Source organism: Dipodomys spectabilis, unplaced genomic scaffold, assembly GCF_019054845.1.
Source record: "Dipodomys spectabilis isolate Male_0828 unplaced genomic scaffold, ASM1905484v1 ptg000054l, whole genome shotgun sequence".
Classification (NCBI taxonomy): Eukaryota; Metazoa; Chordata; class Mammalia; order Rodentia; family Heteromyidae; genus Dipodomys; species Dipodomys spectabilis.
The window spans coordinates 20,785,018-20,805,276 of record NW_024870731.1 but is presented as its reverse complement, the minus strand read 5'-3'; the positions used below and the strand labels follow the sequence as shown (position 1 = coordinate 20,805,276).

The window sequence follows — 20,259 nt, the reverse complement described above, 5'->3', positions numbered from 1 at the left end:
AAAAAAGAGAAACATATGGGCTGGTAAGGTGGCTCAGTGGTAGAGTGCTTGCCTTGCATGCCTGAATTCGATTCCTCAGCACCACATAAGAAAAAAGCCGGAAGTGGCGCTGTGGCTCAAGTGGTAGAGCACTAGCCTTGAGCTGAAGAGCTGAGGGACAGCGCCCAGGCCCAGAGTTCAGGCCTCACAACCAGACCCAAAAAAAAAAGAGAAACATACAATGAGTTGGCACTACAAACATATCTAGTAGAAAAGCAAAAAAGAAAAACCAATGATAATGCCAAGTACTAATGATGTCCAACAGACATTTTCATGTATTGTTGATGAGAATATAAAATGGCAAGCTCCAGAAAAGTTTAGTTTCCTAAAAGTTAGACACTTACCTTATCATCCAGCAATCCCCACTCCCACATCCTGGAGATACTATATTCACACAAACTCTACAGAAAGTTGTTGTCTTGTTTTTTGGCTTTTTTGTTTTTGTTTTTGTTTTTCCAGTCCTGGGATTTGAGCTCAGGGATCGAGCGCTATACCTGAACTTTTGCTCTTGAGCCACAGCACCACTTCCAGCTTTTTCCGTTTATGTGGTACTGGGGAATTGAACTCAGGGCTTCAAGCATACTAGGCAAGCACTCAACCACTAAGTTGCATTCCCAGCCCTACACAAAGTTTTATATGTGTTCTCATCAACAACAAAAACTAGAAGGTATTTCAACAAATAAAGCAAACATGGTTGTATATAATTAAGTTAACTGGAATAACTACTAAGATACAGAATAACTAGGATAAATCTTTTTTTGTTGTTGTCAGTTTTAGGGCTTGAACTCAAGACCTGGGCACTGTCCCAGAGCTTCTTTTGCTCAAGGCTAGCGTTCTACCACTTGAGCCACAGTGCCACTTCTGACTTTTTCTGTTTATGTGGTACTAAGAAATCGAACTCAGGGTTTCATGCATGTTAGGCAAGCACTGTACCACTAAGCCACATTCCCAGTCCCTAGGATGAATCTTAAAGGCATCATACTGGATGAATGAAACCAGTCTCAAAGTTATATTCTAACTATTTCATTTACATAAAATTCTGGAAGTGGTAGAGTACTTGCCTAGCTAGTACAGCAATACAGATTAATAGCCAGGGATTTGAGGTTCAGGGTGTAGCTTTTTAAGAACACAACTAGAAATACAGAACTGTTCTGTATCCTAATTATAGTTACATCCCCCAAGTCTTTACAAGCTTTGGCATTCAGAGCTGCTTTTATATACATTCATATACACAAACCTAACTTTGCTATATGCTATAGTGAGATAGCCCTTTGCACATGTAAGGAAAACATACACAAAACATAAAAACAGCATTGACAAGGGTTGCTGATAGAACTGTAAAATTACACACTTGCTATCGAATATAGCATGGTGGTTTCTTGAAAAAATTAAACAGAATTACCATATGATATAGTAGTTTTTTGGGGGGGAAGGTGAAAGTGGGGGATCATGGGGCTTGAACTCTGGGCCTGGGTGCTGTATCTCAGCTCTTTAGCTCAAGGCTAGCACTCTACCACTTGAGCCACAGCACCACTTCCGGCTTTTTCCCCCCCTGCTTATGTGGTGCTGAGGAATCGAACCCAGGGCCTCATGCATGCAAGGCAAGCTTTCTACCACTGAGTCACCTTCCCAGCCCACCACTTCCAATTCTTTTTTTTTTTTTGGGGGGGGGGGGGGTCCAGTCGTGGGGCTGAACTCTGGGCCTGGGTGCTGTCCCTCAGCTCTTCAGCTCAAGGCTAGCACTCTACCACTTGAGTCACAGCGTCACTTCTGGCTTTTTTACTTTTTGCTTATGTGGTGCTGAGGAATCAAACCCAGGGCCTCATGCATGCAAAGCAAGCGCTCTACCACTGAGCCACCTTCCCAGCCCCCACTTCCAACTTTTTTGGTAGTTAATTGGAGATAAGAATCTCACAGATTTTCCTGCCTGGTCTGGCTTTGAACATCAAAGATCTTCAAGATCCTCAGATCTCAGCCTCCTGAGTAGGTAGGATTACAGGCATGAGTCACCAGTGCCCAGCTTAGCATATTATTTAGTAGTTTTACTGTTTTGTTTTGTTTTTTTGCTGGTTGTGGGGCCTGAACATGGCCTGGACTTTGTCCCTCAGCTCTTCAGCTCAAGTCTAGCGTTCTACCACGTGAGCCACAGTGCCACAGGGGTGCTGAGGAATCGAACCACCAAGGCCTTATGCATGCAAGGCAAGCACTCTACCATTGAGCCACCTTCCCAGCCCCAGTAGTTTTACTTTTAAGTATACATAACCCAAAGAACTGAAATCAAGATCTCAAACAGATATGTGCACCCATTTTTATAACAGGATTATAGCAAATCTGAGGAGTAGACACAGATGCCTATCAACTGATGAATGGACAAACCAAACATGGCATTGACACACATTGAAATAGTATTCAATGCTAGAAAGGAATGAAATTCAGGTGCATGCTACTACATGAACACAACTTTGAAGACATTATGCTAAGTGAAATAAGCTAGTTTCAAAAGAACAAATATTGGGGCTGGGAAGTTGGCTCAGTGGTAGAATGCTTGCCTTGCATGCCTGAGGCCCTGGGTTCGATTCCTCAGCACCACATAAGCAAAAAGAAAAAAGCCGGAAGTGGCGCTGTGGCTCAATTGGTAGAGTGCTAGCCTTGAGCTGAAGAGCTGAGGGATAGCACTCAGGCCCAGAGTTCAGGTCCCACGACCGAACCTCCCCCCCCAAAAAAAGAACAAATATTATATGATGCTACTTATATCAGGCCCCTTGAGTAGTCAAATTTATAAAAATAGAAGGTAGCCAGGCATGAGTGGCTCACACTTAAAATTAATTCTAGCTACTCAGGAGGCTAACTGAGGACCAAAGTTCAAAGCAAGCCTAGGGAGACTACCTCCAATTAACTAGTAAAATGCTGAATTAGAGGCATGTCTCAAGTAGCAGAGAGCCAGCTGTGACCAAGTAAGCTTAACTAGATTGTGAGCCCTAGGAATGACAAAAAGAAAAAAGAGAAAAGACAAAGTAGTATGGTAGTTTTAAGCAGATGAGGAAGGGAGAAAACAAGTGGTAATTAATAATGGATTCAAAGTTATAGCTTGGGGAGAAGGAAAAGTTTGAAGATGAATGATGGTTAACAAGAATGTGGTTAGTGCCAATAAACTGTATACTTAATATAATAAAATGGCTAAAATAGTATACATATTTTATACATTTTAAAACACAACTTCAGAATAATGTCGACTTAAAAAAACACTTCACTGATGATACCTCGAGGATGGATGGCAAGTAAACACATTAAAAGACCAACATTATTATTAACCATTAGAAAAGCAGGGGAAGAGTGTGGCTTAAGTGGTAGAGGACCTTCTTAGCTTGAGAAAGACCCTGAGTTCAAACCCTATTACTGTCAGAAATATAAAAAACAAGGTTCAAGTGAGGGTTTTACAGCCTTTTGATGTCAGGATCTGCTTCTTTCCTGTCTCTAGGGCCTGGGATATAGACCAAATGGTAGAATGCTTGCTACCAGTTTGAGGTCCTGAGCCTAAACCCCAAAGTAAAAAAGAAAGAGAGAGAGAAGAAGGAAGGAAAGAAGGAAGAGAGGGAGGGAAAGAGAGGGCGGGAGAGAAGGAGAGAGGGAGAGGAAAAGAAAGAAAGAGAGGGAGGGAGGAAGGAAGGAAGGAAGGAAGGAAGGAAGGAAGGAAGGAAGGAAGGAAGGAAGGAAGGAAAGAAGGAAGGGAGGGAAAGAGGGAGGAGGGAGGGAGGGAGGAGGGAGGGAAGGAGTATCAGAAAGGATGAAAGAAAAAAGATTAATGTTGGGTGCCTTGTCTCATATCTGTAATCCTAGCTATTCAGAAGGCTGAGATGTGAGGATTATAGTTTGAAGCCAGCCCGAGCAGAAAAGTCCCTGTGAGACTCTTATCTCCAATTAATGACTCAAAAACCAGAAATGGTGCTATGGCTCAAGTGAGCACAAAGAGCCTCATAGACAGCGCCCAGGCCCTGAGTTCAAGCCCCCACAACTGAACAAAAAAAAAAAAAAAAAGACTAATGAGGTGTGGTGGTGCATACCTGTAATCCAGCACTCAAGAGCAAAGGCAGGAGGACCTTGAGTTTGAGGTCAGCCAAGGCTATGGAGGCCCAGATTCAAAAAGGCCTGGCAGAGATTGTTGGAAGAAAATAAAATATTGACAGTCATTCTGCAAAAAGTTTGTTAATTTCTGAAAAGTTATACACTTACCATACAATCATATTCCTGAGTATTTCCCTGGAGAAATGAATAGCTACATTCACACAAAAACTTATAAGCCAATACAGCTTTATAGATGCAACACAATGTCCTTCATTAAGTGGATACACTTGATTTGGTCATAAAACTATTCTGTAATAAAAGGGAAGGAAATGTGACACAAATGATTTGAATGTTGACTGGATCTTGAGCCATCTAGGAGTTAGGTATTGTATGGTTCCATTTATATAATATTTGTGTGTGTGGTACTAGGGATCAAGCCAGGGCCTCCACACTGCGAACACACTCTACCACTGAGTTACATCCCCAACCTATATACCATTCTTGAAATTAAAAAAAAAAAATCACAGTGGTTGAAAACCAATCAGTGATTGCCAGGAGCTGAGGAAGAGGTGGCTGTAATGTAGTATAAGGAAGTTTCTATATGGTGATGGAACAATTTTGTATTTATTCTCTCCCTCCCCCCCTCTCTGTGACTTGAACTCAGAGCTTCAGGACCTCACTCAACTAGTGCTCTGGCACTGAGCCATAATTCCAGTTTGAGCTTTTTTGGTCATTAATTAGAGATATTTGTCTGCCCAGGCAGATTGACCTCCAATCTTCATCTTCAGATCTCAGCTGCCAGAGTAGCTAAAATGATAGGCATGACCCATCAGTACCAGCAAGTTCTATATTCCAATTGTTTGGCTAGCTATATGAATCTGTGAAATAAAAATTTTTTTTTTTTTTTTTTTGGGTCCGGTCGAGGGGCCTGAACTCTGGGCCTGGGCGCTGTCCCTCAGCTCTTCAGCTCAAGGCTAGCGCTCTACCACTTGAGCCACAGCGCCACTTCCGGCTTTTTTCTTTTTGCTTATATGGTGCTGAGGAATCGAACCCAGGGCCTCAGGCATGCAAGGCAAGCGCTTTACCACTGAGCCAACTTCCAGCCCCTGAAATAAAATTTTTATTAGAATTTACACATATACACAGAGACAAAAAATAGTGCATATAAAAGCTGGTGATATCTGAATAATCTTTACCATGGTATAATTATCCTAATGTCAGTTTCTGGATTTTGACACTATTTAATGGCTATCGAGGATATTATCTTGCTATTTTTGCAAGTTCTTACAAGCTTTTAAATGTTTTCTAACAACATGGATTAATTTGGAAAACATTCTGCAAAGTTAAAAGAGCCAGACACAAAAGATTATCTACTGGGTACTTCATTTATTACAAGTTTGGGAACAGGCAACTAAATATGATGATGAAAATGAGGCCTGTGGTCACCTGTGGGATGTTATATTAGGAATGATAGAGAAGAAATGAGAGAGGAACTCTAGAGTATGGTAGAAAAGTACATTTTGCTGTTTAAACCTTAAAAACAGGGAGAGGAATGAAAGGTCCTTGCTAATTAACTTGTTTACAATGCTAAAATTAAAACAACTCAAAAACCCAAATTGATGGGGCTAGGGTGTGATAGAACTACAGGTCCTATGTTTGAACAACACTGGAAAAAAGTTGGTTAAGTCCTCATAGGACTTTCAAAACATGACAAAAGAATCCAGAGTAGTGTACAGACAGATGTTCTCTGTAACTGCAAAGGTTTAATTCTGAGAAGTCTATTTGGCCAATTTACATTTCCCAATCCTTTCTGAGAAAATCTATGTGAACATATGGATAGAGACTGTTTTTAAAAGATTATGGATTTAAAATTCAGTATTTCTTCTTTTGTGTCGTGATCAGTGTTTCCAATTGGAAACAATGGCCAATTAGAAAGGAAGTAAATGTACCAATTACTATATTTAATATCCCTGCAATGTTCAGTCATTTATTTCAAAAGAAAATTCTGAGGCATGTCACCTCATCTTCCTTTTTGAACTGGTCAGACAAGCTGCACAGACTTGTTTCTGGCTTTTTTAGTTCTCATGTATATATTCCAATACTTTTTTTTTTTTTTTTGTCGGTCGTGGGGCTTGAACTCTGGGCCTGGGCGCTGTCCCTCAGCTCTTCAGCTCAAGGCGAGCGCTCTACCACTTGAGCTACAGCGCCACTTCCGGTTTTCTGGTGGTTTATTGGAGATAGGAGTCTCACGGTCTCTCCTGCCCGGGCTGGCTTTGAACCGCGATCCTCAGATCTCAGCCTCCTGAGTAGCTAGGATTACAGGCGTGAGCCACCAGCGCCCAGCTATTCCAATACTTTTATGGAACTTCCCTAACATCCAGACTCTGACTTCTCTTTGGTCATTGTTCCTTCACCTGGATGTCTCCTTTAGGGTCCTTTGGGTTCTATAATCTTTTAGTGCTGAGTAATGAGGGACAGGAAAACCATTTCATTCTAAGTAGGACCCAGGAGTCCCTAAAGACTGACATCTAAAACTCAGGGGTTTCTCAGGGATTTTGTGGCTGTCTGGGAAGTGCTAGGTGTTCCTGAGCTTTCCTGGCAGGAACCAAAGAGACTAAACATAATTGGGATTACCAGATGTCTCAAATAACACTGGCGGTAACAGACTGAAGGGACAAGATGGCAGGGTTTGGAAGACAGAATATTGATTGCACAACTAAATATCTATTCCTCCATTTTACAGATGATGGGACAGAGATTTGGAGAATGATGTTACCTCTAGGCAAGCCCCTCACCCCCTTTTTGTGCAAGTCTTGGGGCTTGAACTCAGGGCCTGAGTGTTGTCCCTGAGTTTTTCTTGCTCAAGGCTAGTGCTGTACCACTTGAGCCAAAGTTCTACCTTTGACTTTTCAGTGGTTAACTGAAAATAAGAGTCTTAGGACTTTCCTGCCCAAGCTGCATTCAATTCATGATCCTCAGAAGTCAGCTTCCAGCATAGCTAGGGTTGTAGGTGTGAGCTATCTGTGACCCACCCAAATGTTCACCTCTAGCCCTGCCTAGCCTCTAAGCATTTTTCCAACAAGGGTGTATCAACTAAGCACAGTTAGAACAAACTTACTTCCCCACAGTCAGTATTCACACTCACTGCATTTCCAAGGTAGGGAGGGTCTGGGAGAAGTTGGTCCCACAGACCTCTCAGAATAAAGCCCTTGCAAAGTCCTTTATTTCTATAGGCTTGATAAACCTTTCTTTTTTTTTTTTTTTGTTTAATAGCACTGGGGTTCAAACAGGACCTGAATCTCTACTATCCACAGGGCCAGTGCATTCCAGCCCCAAACTCTGTCCGGTCTCATCAAGCTGCTGCTTCCTAGACCAGCTCTACCTTAGCCTCCCTGAAGTCTCTCTCCCAACTTGCCTGGTCAACCTGCCTTCTATTCTCACATAGTAAAATGACTCCTATTCACATGTAATAACCGTGAGCATCTAGTGATTGCCCAGCTCTGCTGGCTCCCCAGAGCCCTTAAATACAGCTTCCTCCAAACACTCCACAAAGCCTGCAGCTCAGGCCCACGGAAGGGAATGTTTGGCAAGTCTTGGGTACCGAGTCCTGACGACTCCAAGGTCCCAAACTCAGCATGAGCTCCAAGACACTTTCCCTAAGCCATTAAGGCTTTTTCTGAGGCAGATGGTTGTAACACCCCTACCTCCATCCTGCAGGATGACCCCCGTGAGTTTCTGGAAGCAGTAGGGTAAGACCACCCTTTGGAGGCAGACTGTGTGTGTGGTGTGCGCGTGCGCCTGCACTGGGACTTGAACTGAGGGCCGGCACGCTTTTCCCCCCTCCAGGCTCTCGCTCTCCCACTTGAGAGCCACAGTTCCACTTCCAGCCTTTTCTGGTGGTTCAACTGGAGACTCGACTCCCGCAAACTCAAAACCTCCGCCTGCCTAGGAGCCAGGATTACAGGGCTTTAGGGTCAGCCCCCCTTGAACCCAAACCCAGCCCGGGTAACCAATCTGGGGTGCCGTCCACTCCTCCGCCCATGAGGTCACAAAGCGGCGTGACACACAATCGGCGCTCAGGGGCGTCAGCTACCGTACGCACGCCCAGACCCAACCGACGGCGCTGTCTGGCGACCGGCACTCACTTCAGTCACAGCGCGGTGAGTCCCCGCCACGAGGCTGTGCCGGCGCCCCCGGGCGCCCAGATGACTCCCGTACCCGCAGACGTGGCCTAACTCTTAAAAGTTCTTTCCAGCCTCGCGGCGCGATCATGCTCCTCGCGCTTCCGGCACCAGCAGTCTGAAGCGTGTGACCCGCGTGCGCCCCGCGTGCCAGCCGCCGCCCACCAGAGGTAAGTCGGTCCGAGAGCCCGAGCGTGCCCGGCCCCGAGCTCCGGGACACCCTTCCCGCCTCCTCACAGCCGCGACGAACAGCAGCTGGTGGGCGGGGCACGCAGGCTTCGCGCCCTGCCATTGGCCGCGCGGGGCGGAGGCGGAGCCTGACCTCTCCCGGCGGCGCCGTTGTGTTGTCATTAGGAGGCGGCTAGAGGACACGGACAAGATGGCGGCGGTGTCTGGGCTCATGAGGAGACCCCTTCAGCAGGTAGATGACGAAGGCCCTCGCCACCCTGCATGACCCTTACCCAGTTTGCATCCTCTCTGAGCGTCTTTCTTTCTGCCCGTCAGGTTTCCGGGCTGCTGAAGAGGCGCTTTCATAGAACCGCGCCGGCGGCGCTGCAGGTAACCGGGTGGCTGGTAGCCGGGGTGGGGAGGGCCCGGCTCCCGGGCCGGAGTCGCTGCGGCCGGGGTCGCGCCTGCGCCGTGGCTGACGGTCGTCGCAGGGCGAGGCGGCGGCCGCAGGGCCCTGGGCTCTGCGGACGCCTGCAAACTGCGTGCGTCTCTCCCTGCCTCTGCCGCCGCCTGGCGTCGAAGGAGCCGGTCTGTCACCTCGCGAGGCTCATTGGAATCAAGAGGAGCACTGGAAGAAGATCCGACGCTTCTTCCCTTACCTCTTTCCCTTCTTGAAGCGTGTGATTCGGTGACCCCAAGTGCAGCCACCATATGCAACTGTCATCACTAACCATTTGCCAGAACTTTTTCATCATCCCAAACAGAAACTAACTCTAATCCAATGTTAATACCTCACTCCCATAGTAACTGCCCCATAGTACTTTTCTGCCTCGGCGAGTTTGCCTATTCTAGAACCTCACATAACTTGCTCTATTGTGTCTGGCTTACTTCATTTACTATAATGTCTTAAAGGCTCATCCATGACTACATGAAAATTTGTCTCCTTGGTAAAGCTGAATAGTTTCATATATGCACATATTCATAAATATGTACACACAATACACATGTGATATAGATGACATAAATCTCATATATACATATATTGTATATATGTGAATGACACTATTCAGCCTTACAAACACACACTTTTGTCCATCCAAGAATGGATATTTGGCTTGTTTCTACCCTTTGGATTTGTAGATAATGCGGTGAACATTGCTGTGCAGGTACACATTTTGAGTTCCCACTTTTAACTCTTTGGGCTACATTGTTAGAAGTGGGATTTTTGGGGTCATATGGTAGCCCGCTACCTTTCTTACTAGAAGAGTCTACAAGTCTGTGTATTAAAATAAGCCCTCCATTATGGATATAAAGTGTTTGGCAGTGCCTGGCACCTAGTGAGTGCTCAAATTTTTTTTTTTTTTTTTTGGTTGGTTATGAGGTCTGAACTCAGAAGGCTAGTGCTCTAACCACTTGAGCCACAGCGACACTTCCAGCTTTTTCTGCTTATGTGGTGCTGAGGAATCGAGCCCAGGGCCTCATGCATGCGAGGCAAGCACTCTTACCATTGAGCCACCTTCCCAACCCTCAATTCTTAGCCTGCCTTAGGCATACTACGTATAGTTTTGTGCCCCTTAGATTCTCTGTTGAACTAAAGTGTTTTCTTAGGATATTCTGTGAACTAGTTCATCCAGCAAGCAGTTTTATCTTGGGTGTACTTCAAGGAAAATGCTGAGTAAGCCCATCATTAACATTTAGTCAAAGACTGTGTGTGACAAGAATGTTGGCTTTACGATTCTTAGAACTTTAAAATTAGAGATGTGCCTGTTTTAGTGTTAATGCTTTAGTGTCTGGGCAATCTAGGTAAGTATAAAAGAAGATAATCTTAATAGTATCCTAAGTAACACTGTAGTTTATTGTTTTCCCATACCTGTGACAGCTGACAGTTCGAGAAGCTATTAATCAAGGTATGGATGAGGAGCTGGAAAGAGATGAGAAGGTATTTCTGCTTGGAGAAGAAGTTGCCCAGTATGATGGGGCATACAAGGTAACCAAAATAGATGAAAGGTATGCAAAACCAAGATAACCATTTTACCTGACATACCCTTAGAAGTAATGAAATCAACCCTTAATTCTAGGTTAGCCGAGGCCTGTGGAAAAAATATGGAGATAAAAGGATCATAGACACTCCGATATCTGAGGTGAGCCTTCCAGCAGGAAGCAGAGCTTTGAGGGATATGTGTGTTGTATATATAGCCCTAATTTTTATAGATTTTTCATGTCTGTTTCACTTTATAGATGGGTTTTGCTGGAATTGCAGTTGGTGCAGCTATGGTATGTAATGAAATGTCTTTTATGTGACCTTTTAAAAACTTTGAATATTGGAGGAATGTTTTTATGCCACTCTTGGTTGCTGTTTTTAGTCTTCTTAACACCAGTATTTTTTATTTGACAGGCTGGGTTGCGGCCCATTTGTGAATTTATGACCTTCAATTTCTCTATGCAAGCCATTGACCAGGTTATAAACTCAGCTGCCAAGACCTACTACATGTCTGCAGGCCTCCAGCCTGTGCCCATAGTATTCAGGGGACCTAATGGTGCCTCAGCAGGTGTGGCTGCCCAACACTCACAGTGCTTTGCTGCATGGTATGGGCACTGCCCAGGCTTAAAGGTGGTCAGCCCCTGGAATTCAGAGGATGCAAAAGGACTTATTAAATCAGCCATTCGGGATAACAATCCAGGTCAGCAGAGTGATAACTGGGTGTCTTGAACATTTAAAAATTGAGATATCTTTGCACAGAGCAACCAAGGCTTCTAGCTATGGTTAGACATAGCTAAATTGCTGCTGATTTACAGGCATAGTTAAGATAGTAAAGAATATAGAAGTTCTTATTTCTAGTGGGGGGTGGGGGGGGTGGGGAGGAGAGGGTTAGGTAAAGGAAACATTTACTGTAAACTCACAACACTGACTTAACCTCAATAGTTATATTGCCCAAACTATAAGTACCTAAACTATCCTTAAGCTATTGGACATGAAAGAAACAAGGCTTCCTAATAAACATAGTGAAATTTCACAAGGATGAATGTTGTATAGTCCATTTTTAGTCTTCCTGTATATAGCTAATTTTACTTAAATCTTTATGATGTTCTGCAGTGGTGATGCTAGAGAATGAATTGATGTATGGAGTTTCCTTTGAACTTCCTGCAGAAGCTCAGTCAAAAGATTTTCTGATTCCCATTGGAAAAGCCAAAATAGAAAGGCAAGGTAAGAGAATTTTAGTATACATTTAATTATACTTACTCTATTTTGTTTTTTTTTTGGGTCCGGTCGTGGGGCCTGAACTCTGGGCCTGGACGCTGTCCCTCAGCTCTTCAGCTCAAGGCTAGCGCTCTACCACTTGAGCCACAGCGCCACTTCTGGGTTTTTTCTTTTTGCTTATGTGGTGCTGAGGAATCGAACCCAGGGCCTCGAGCATGCAAGGCAAGCGCTCTACCACTGAGCCACCTTCCCAGCCCTTACTCTATTTTGTGTAGGTCAATTTTAATCTAAAAGTTACTGCCACTTAGAGTAGAAAAAAGGTCGTTAGGAATGGGGAGTCTGATTTTTTTCAACTCAGTCCAGTAGATTGGTATTTTGTTTCTAGGAAGCCTGCCACAATCTGTCAGCTCTTCTAGAGTATGTGAGTTGAAGTTCTGACAGGGATGCACCATGCTGACTATAATGTATGACCGCCATTTTTAGTTTCATTTCATCCTGTGATCTTTCTTTTTTCAGGGACACATATAACTGTAGTTGCCCATTCGAGACCTGTAGGCCACTGCTTAGAAGCTGCGACTGTACTATCTAAAGAGGGAATTGAATGTGAGGTGAGTGGACATTTCTTAAGAAATTAGAGGGGCTGGGAACGTAGCTTAGTTGTAGAGTGCTTGCCTTGCATGCATGACTCCCTGGGTTCCATTCCTCAGCACCACATAAGCAGAAAAAAACGGAAGTGGCCCTGTGGCTCAAGTGGTAGAGCACTATTCTTGAGCTGAAGTTCAGCTCAAGTTCAGGCCCCATGAAAAAGAAATCAGAAAAACCTTTTTTACTTTTGAAATCCAGAAGCCAGACATAGTGGCACACACTTAAAATCCCAGCACTTGGGAAGCTAAGGTAAAGAGGATTATGAGTTTCAGGGCAAGACCCAGTTTTAAAAACCAAACAGAAATAGGAATTTGAGTTCTGTTATGGATTGATAATTAACATCCTGCTTTGTTACTCAGTTCTATTATCTACGTAAAATGGAGAACTGGTTTGCTTTCCAAATTGGTTTAACCTTAACCACTTAGGGGATTCTGAATCTCTTTTTTATTTTTGGTCGTGGTACTGGGGTTTGAACTTAGGGCTTCATATCTTGCTATGCAAGTGCTCTACGACTCGAACAATGCCTACAGCCCCTTTTGAGTCAGGCTCCTAGTGCTGCTAGGATTGCAAGCATGCACATCATGCTTGGCTTTTCTTTTACATCTAAAATCAAGCACTTGTTGACAGACTGTTTTCCTAGAAACAAAAGTGGCATCTGGGATTGGACATATTTGTGATGTGGTAGTTCTATAAAGCTTATATTATTTGTTTAGGTAATTAATATGCGTACCATCAGACCAATGGACATTGATGCCATAGAAGCCAGTGTCATGAAGACAAATCATCTTGTAACTGTGGAAGGAGGCTGGCCACAGTTTGGTGTAGGAGCTGAAATTTGCGCCAGGATCATGGAAGGTATTTCAAACTGGTTCTAGAATATAGTCAAGCTATAAAAAACATCTTTTACTTGAATAGATACTAAAGCGATCAAAGCCTAGGGGTGGCCAAATAACTTACTTGTCGGTTTGGCACTTGTCCTTTAGCTAAATATTTAAAAAGCAAATTAGACAATTCCCCATAACCATGATTTCCTTACCTTATGCTTTTTCTTTCTCACCAAGAAGAAAGTGGTCATCACCTAGCTTAACTTGTCTCTCACATGAGCCTTCTTTTTCTCACAGGACCTGCATTCAATTTCCTGGATGCTCCTGCTGTTCGTGTCACTGGTGCTGATGTTCCAATGCCTTACGCTAAGATTCTAGAAGACCACTCTGTACCTCAAGTCAAAGACATCATATTTGCTATAAAGAAAACACTGAATATCTAGCTTGGACTTGAATATCAAGTCATTGGGATTTATTTAAAACACTTGGCTGGAGCTTCATCTGGATTGTACTTGTAAGACCTTACTATTCAGAAAGTAAAGTTATCTCTAAAGCAACAAACAGGTGTTTTTGTACTCCTAAGTTCAAATGTCTCCCGTCATAGACTCCATGTTTTCTGTTACAATTGTCTTGTCTTTTGAGTAAGGTTAGTGTAAAATTTTATCCTTTAACCAGAAGGACAAGATATGAATGTGGCAGGGTGCTGATGAAAAGTATATCCAAAAATGGTAACTTATATGTATTAAAAGTGTATAATCTAGGTTGACTATTAGATTGTTTTGATAATAAAGGAATGCGTAAGTATGAGTAATTGTATTTTTTATTCATGAGTAGAAATTAAATATTCTGGGCTGGGAAGGTGGCTCAGTGGTAGAGCACTTGCCTTGCATGCTCGAGGCCCTGGGTTCGATTCCTCAGCACCACATAAGCAAAAAGAAAAAAGCCGGAAGTGGTGCTGTGGCTCAAGTGGTAGAGCGCTAGCCTTGAGCTGAAGAGCTGAGGGACAGCACCCAGGCCCAGAGTTCAGACCCCACTACCGGACCCCCCCAAAAAAAAAAAAAAAAAAAAAAAAGAAATATTCTAAAATTGATGCCAAATGGAAAATAAGCTGGTGTAATAAAGCAAATGTCATCTTATTGTGGTGCTAGGGATCAAATACATGCTGGGCTAGTAGTTTACCCACTGAGCTACCACTAAGCCCCCACTGCTAGCTTTTATTAATTTTTCGGAGGCTTTCCAAAATAGGTATTGGCGCTCCACAGTTTCTATCAGGAACTGATCACCTAGACTGCATCACACGTGGAATGGGAGTTTGTTCACAATTTTGAAAGCAAAATCCGTAATGGTATTTTCCCATTGCCAATAAACTGACGTTGTGTACTGCACTTTACAGAGGTTGAAATGTAAGCTAGATTTAAATAAGTTCTAGAAGTATATAGGTGGTATCTAGTAGACCAGATTGTTAGCTCTAAGAGGGAAACATGACATAAAAATACAAAAGGATAGGGAGGAAGGCAAATAAACTGTGATTCAATTATGTTTATAATAGGTACTATAAAAAGTTGTCATTTGAACAATCTAGCCAAGCTCCAAACAACACATTTTCTTGACACGGTTTATTTAATAAAAAATACAGCTGAACATTTATCACAGATTACATGAAACTATACACAATGACATTCTCTGCATAGTAACCAACACTGATGTGTGTACTTGAATTTTAAAATGGATTATTTATAATCCTTTAAAGTGCAATTTATTTAAAGATTTAAGCAAATCAGAATAAAAGATATTTCTAATAAATGAGTATCATTAAAAGATATATTTGGATAAATCAAAAATCACTCATAGCTTTCTATGAGTGCCCAAATTACTTGTGTTGTACTAATGATTCCCATCCTAGCCCCAAACTAGATTTAATTGCTGAGGACTAAGATCCTTTAACTGGCAGAAGCTTTTTCTGCTATGAACATTTTGTTGTCTGTTTCAGTACATTCTAACTAAAAAGAAGTATGGGTCCCTCGTTGCTTTCACAGCTCAAAGTTCAACAGGCACAGTGGGACTCCTTTTGGAACAGTGACCAAGGAAATCCTCCCCTATGATGTGAGGGGAAAATGAATTCAGTTGCTTCTCCAACTCAGCAACTTGACTGCTTTGGACTATAGTAGTAATGGCTGAAGGGAAATAATGGAAGCAGAAATAAGAATTACCTAAGAAGTAACCAGAAAATGCTGTAGAGAAAATGAGCTATGAGAGAAATATTTCCGATGGCGTAGAAAGGATTGCAACACAACAGCCTTCACTGCTGTGACAGAATATTGTCATTGCTCTTGTTTTTCTGTCCATTTCCTTCAGCTGGTGAAAATACTTGCTCCAATAAGCCACTGCCCTCAAAAGATGCCCATTAGAGGATGACTAAGCCTCCTTTATATGGTGATCATAAAGGAGCAAATTAAGGCAGCAATGCCAGCCAACTTCATTCTACTTGGAGGGTATTTCCCTGTTGAAAAGCTTCTTACCCAAATGCCTCTGCAAAATTTTGTGGCTGTACTGGCCCTGGAGGACTCATCCAGAGAGAACTTTAGGGGTTAAGAGTGGGATGGATAAAGAACCTTTCTCTTCCAGTGTAAACAGGAAGCCAGGAAGTGTCAGCCAATTTTAGGAGCACTGTGATCACAGGTTTCGGCTTTTCTCAAAGTTCCCTTTTGGAAATTCTGTATGGAGCTGAGCAAGGCCCCTCTGCTCACACCATTCACAGCCTGGGGCAAGAACTGGGCAGGTGCCTCTGTGCCCATAGGAGGCAAGGGAGCTGCTGGTGGTGGAGGTGGAGGCGGCGGAGGTGGAGGTGGAGGTAATGCAGACAGCCCTGTGGAGGAAGGGACAAGAGACAATTAGTATCCACTTTAACACCCAGCCTGTACACTGTAGCCTCTCATATCAGGGGAGAATGGACATTGTGAAGAGAGCAAATATTCTTAGAGGGACCATGATACCCAGTACTGTGTGATTTAAAAACCAAAAACAAGCTAAAGAAATCAAAGGTCATCGTTTCCTTCAAATAACAGTCAATGGGATGTGAAACAAGTATCACAGATGACATGGAACCATACACAGTAACATTCTCTGCTATAGGCAGATCTGATCCCATTTCCTTGCGAGGTCCCACATCTCTCTCTAGTGACTTAGCAATTCCAGACAGACATCTGTATGCACAGAGCTGGGCTACTTGAATGCCAGTTACTCAGAAAGGATGAATAGTCCTTTAATTGCTTTAACACACTATTTGAAAGACATGAGTTACTATAAAATGCCAAGCCACAAGAGCAAGGAACCAGTGGATGAGTTATGCATTCCCCAGAGGTGTCTGCCTTGAATAAGCATTTCCTGGTAGGTTGCATTGAGCAAATGTGGAATCCTAATGATTGTGAGCAGGGACTTGAGAGCTAAGGCTCTCCCCTGGCAGTGGCATTTTCAGGGAGAACTGCATATATGTGCATCTTTGCTAAAGCAACAGAAAGCCCGAAATGTTTGAGTTCTACCCTTTTTAGGAAAGAGAGGGGAATTGGCCAAATATCCACAGCAATTCCCCTGTTTCCAGGCATGGCTACCTTCAACTAGAATGTCTTATTTTTGAGTCAATGGGTGAATTATTCACTCAGGATAAAATGCTATGTACAGAAACAGGCTTGCCTTACAGAACCTTGCCACACTGTAGTTATTGCCCCATTTCCGGTGAACCTTATGGCTGAGACCCCATCTGTCTATTGCTGCTGTTACTCTCTCCCCTCCTCAGGCTATACTAGATGTTCAGCTGGGAGGCTCTCCCACTGCTGTAAGCTACAGTAAGAACAGGCAAAAGCACCTAGCATCACTGAATATGGATGAACAACACAGGTTCACCAATATAATAGTATGTTCTTTCCACCAAGTATGCAGCAAAGCCCAAAGTCTTACAATTCATAGCAAACCACTTACCTTCCTTTACAGCTTTTACCCCATCTAAGGCAGCTGAAATTAAAGAATCACACAAATGCACATACTCATGCTAGGCAATCTTGGAGTTAAGAAATGATAATATAGCCATACAAACAGATTTCATACAGACAAATGAACAAAATATATATTGCACTAGTTCTACTACTCAGTAACTAACGAAATTTAATTGTGTTCTATGCTGTGGTGGATTGTGAGAAGATGTTGTTGGCTTTATGTCGCAGGGTTATGTCACTTTTAACCTGAAATGAGTTGAAGTGAGAAACCCAGGTGGAATGAAGATGTAACAGAAACAGTTCTAGGAGGGCTTTTAAGTACTCGCCTATGAAATGCTAGGAGGCAGTGCTCTGTTAAAGCTGTTGGAACTCAGCTTCTTGATAGCCACCCTGAGGGCTTACAGGAGGGACCCCTGCTCTCTCAAGGAACAACCAATGTCTCCAGCCACTGGTCATGCTCTCTCCTCAGTATATGGATGCTGAGGGCTATATGAAGGGAGCGCTTCTTGTTCACAAAGGAAAGGTGACACACCAGACCTAAAGGACCTGATAGGCCATTTGTCCTACTTTTCCTCACTGGGTCTGAGAGAACTGTGGTTGGTCTTGAAGTATACAATAGGGCTAGGAAGACCAAAACCCAACTTGCCAGCTCAGAACACTCTGGAAAGGGAGAAAGGCCTAGGAACCAGAGACCAAAATGGGAGGAGACAGTAACACACACTGAGGACTCAAGTCCCTAAATATAACGCTATCCCTTGTTTATGGCCTTTTCTTTTGAGCTCTTTTTTTTTTTTTTAATGGTTCAGAGCTCCCTTTAAAGATCCATTTGGGATTAAGATACAACACAGTAACAATGGCAAGGAGTAGAAGAAAAGGACTAGCTATTTGGCCTGTGACAAACCTTGTACAACAGGACAAGCCCACATAACTAGAACCATAGGCACATAACATCACATACAGCCTGACATAAGATATGAAAGCCCCTCCTGCCAAAAGGCCTACCAAAGCAGACAAAAATGGACAGATTTATGTCAGTGATAGTTATGTGAGGTCATATCAGGACATGGGATATTCTAAAACAACTTAGTTACAATTACAACCAGGCCTGGGCTTATTGTTCCTATCTCATGTACTCCTGACAAAAAACATAAGATCAACTATTCTGTCCTCCCCAGAATCTTTTCTACAAAACCCAAGGGAAACCTGGCAATACAGTGAAGGCCTTGAGAGAGGGCACAGACTGTGGGAGCAAAAAGGCAAGCTAGATCTAGACAGGAATGCCAGGCTAGGCACATCCTCAACAGCCTTGAGGAAAGGACATCCAGGAGTCACCTATTCCACTAAGTATTTATTTGTAGTTCTGGGGTTTGAACTCAGAACCTTGCAAATGCTATTCAGGAGCCATACTCCCAATCCTTTTCATTGTTGGTGGTGGTTGTGGGTCTTGAACTCTGGGCCTGGGCTCTGTCTCTGAGCTTTTCAGCTCAAGGCTAGCACTCTACCACTTGAGAGCCCACAGCACCACTTCCAGTTAATTGGAGATAAGAGTCTCATGAGACTTTTCTACCTGGGCTGGCTTTGAACTGTGATCCTCAGATCTCAGTATCCCGAGTAGCTAGGATTATAGGTATGAGCCTACCGGCGCCCAGCTCCCAATCCTTTTTTGCTTTTAGTTAGTTTCTCGTACAAGATCATGTTTTGTCATGGAATTAGCTTCTGACCAAGATCCTTCTATCTTTGGCTTCCCACATAACTAGGACTACAGACACATAATACCACATCTGGCTTATTGGCTGAGATGGGGTCTTTGCTACCTACCCACCCTCATCTCCTTACCTCCTGTTCCATCCTCTACCCCTCAAATCTCCATCCTCCTAATCTCTGTCTCTCAGATAGCTAGGAATACAGGCAAGAACCACCACAACTTTCAAGCCAATTTTAGCAGTGAGAAATCTACAAGTCTCTGGCTCAGGGTAGGAGGCCATTGATCATAGCACACCTACTCATTACTTTTAGGAGAATGAAGAGCAGTGACACCTGAACATGGTACCCCTCAGCAATTGGGGAACCACCTTCACTTTGGCCTTAGAATATCCTTATCCCAACTCCAGAATTATTAAGGATGCTTTAAAAAGAACCTTTTCTGTATCATCAGTTATAACTAGTAATGCTGCTGTCTCCTTATAATGAACTCTATCTTTCTATTTAAACACTCTTCATCAGGGTAACTAGGAACCAACATTTTTGTAGCAACAGAACTTTAAGAGTCATGGTGTCCAAAATCAAAATACACCAAATGCCATGCTCAAAACTAAAACCAGAGTGGAAAATGAAGACATTTGAGGGTCATGATGGAAATGAAATGAATACAGATGAAGTCACTTGGTGCTTTTTTAAAGATGCTGCATTTCAGAAAAATGTTCCAATAAGGGAATAGTGTCATATCTGCTTTCCCATGCATATCACCTCTTACAGGTGCTTTAGGTCCTATTTCACATAGAGAAACAGAGCATCTTTAAACCCAGAGAAATTAGCAAAGCTTACTTTACCGAAAAGTCACGTTCAAAATGGCGCATGCTCTACTGAAAACAGCAAAGAGAAAAAGAGAAAGGGGACACAAGTCGTTATTCAGATTTAAGTGTTATTTAATCACAGAGTAACAGACAATAAAATATTAATCTGAATCACATGCTTATTATTCACACTACAAAACTAGGATATATTTAAATTAACCATCAAATGGCCTAGTTTATAAATACCTCATTTTTAGGGCATCACAAATGTACTAGTCACTTTCCTCTTCACAATGTTTTGTAAGCCAATTAAGTGCTATTTTTATTTATATTCACAACAGTGACTTCAAAAGAACCATGAAGTTTTCTCTCCCTTGAAGAGCAGAATGGTACTAGGAATGTACTTCCTTCTATTGCCAAACATGGGGAGAAAAGGCACCCCCTCCCCGTACCCTGCTCCCCACAGTAAGTCTTCTACTGTCTAAAATAGAGACTTATCTATTTAAAGCTGAGAGAAGCAAAAGCATAGGAGGGTACTGAGGAGCTCTTCTAGGGCAGGCAGCTACCAAGCAGAGGTACAGGCCACCCTCCCCCAGGCACAATGAAATGAGACAGGATTTAAGGTCGTTTACAAAGAAA

At 43.1% G+C, this 20,259-nt stretch overlaps 3 protein-coding genes across 4 annotated transcripts in view; 1 reads left to right on the top strand and 2 right to left on the bottom strand.

Moving 5' to 3' along the window:
- Kctd6 (potassium channel tetramerization domain containing 6) overlaps positions 1-8,762 on the bottom strand; it is a 57,767-nt gene extending 49,005 nt beyond the window's left edge. The window contains exon 1 of the mRNA XM_042679837.1: positions 8,744-8,762. Within this exon, the coding sequence (XP_042535771.1) occupies positions 8,744-8,754 (11 nt within the window). The 5' untranslated portion in view covers positions 8,755-8,762. The remainder of the gene's footprint in view (positions 1-8,743) is intronic.
- On the top strand, positions 8,344-13,925 carry Pdhb (pyruvate dehydrogenase E1 subunit beta). Its single transcript, XM_042679835.1, has 11 exons — positions 8,344-8,452; positions 8,637-8,703; positions 8,787-8,840; positions 10,330-10,437; positions 10,529-10,591; positions 10,689-10,724; positions 10,846-11,131; positions 11,545-11,655; positions 12,166-12,257; positions 13,008-13,149; positions 13,416-13,925. Exons 2-11 carry the CDS (start codon positions 8,662-8,664, stop codon positions 13,559-13,561), a joined length of 1,080 nt encoding a protein of 359 aa, XP_042535769.1. The 5' UTR covers positions 8,344-8,452; positions 8,637-8,661; the 3' UTR covers positions 13,562-13,925.
- Positions 13,926-15,081: 1,156 nt separating this feature from the next.
- Positions 15,082-20,259, bottom strand: part of Pxk (PX domain containing serine/threonine kinase like) — an 82,363-nt gene continuing 77,185 nt past the window's right edge. For both annotated transcript variants that reach the window (XM_042680197.1, XM_042680198.1), the window contains exon 18: positions 15,082-15,984. In XM_042680197.1, the coding sequence (XP_042536131.1) occupies positions 15,767-15,984 (218 nt within the window). In that variant the 3' untranslated portion in view covers positions 15,082-15,766. The remainder of the gene's footprint in view (positions 15,985-20,259) is intronic.

Bases quoted from the DNA above. Each gene is read 5' to 3' on its own strand.
- Pdhb (XM_042679835.1), top strand. From the start codon at position 8,662: ATGGCGGCGGTGTCTGGGCTCATGAGGAGACCCCTTCAGCAG. The intron at 11,132-11,544 runs GTCAGCAGAGTG...GATGTTCTGCAG, and splicing joins CATTCGGGATAACAATCCAG to TGGTGATGCTAGAGAATGAA. The intron at 12,258-13,007 runs GTGAGTGGACAT...TTATTTGTTTAG, and splicing joins AAGAGGGAATTGAATGTGAG to GTAATTAATATGCGTACCAT.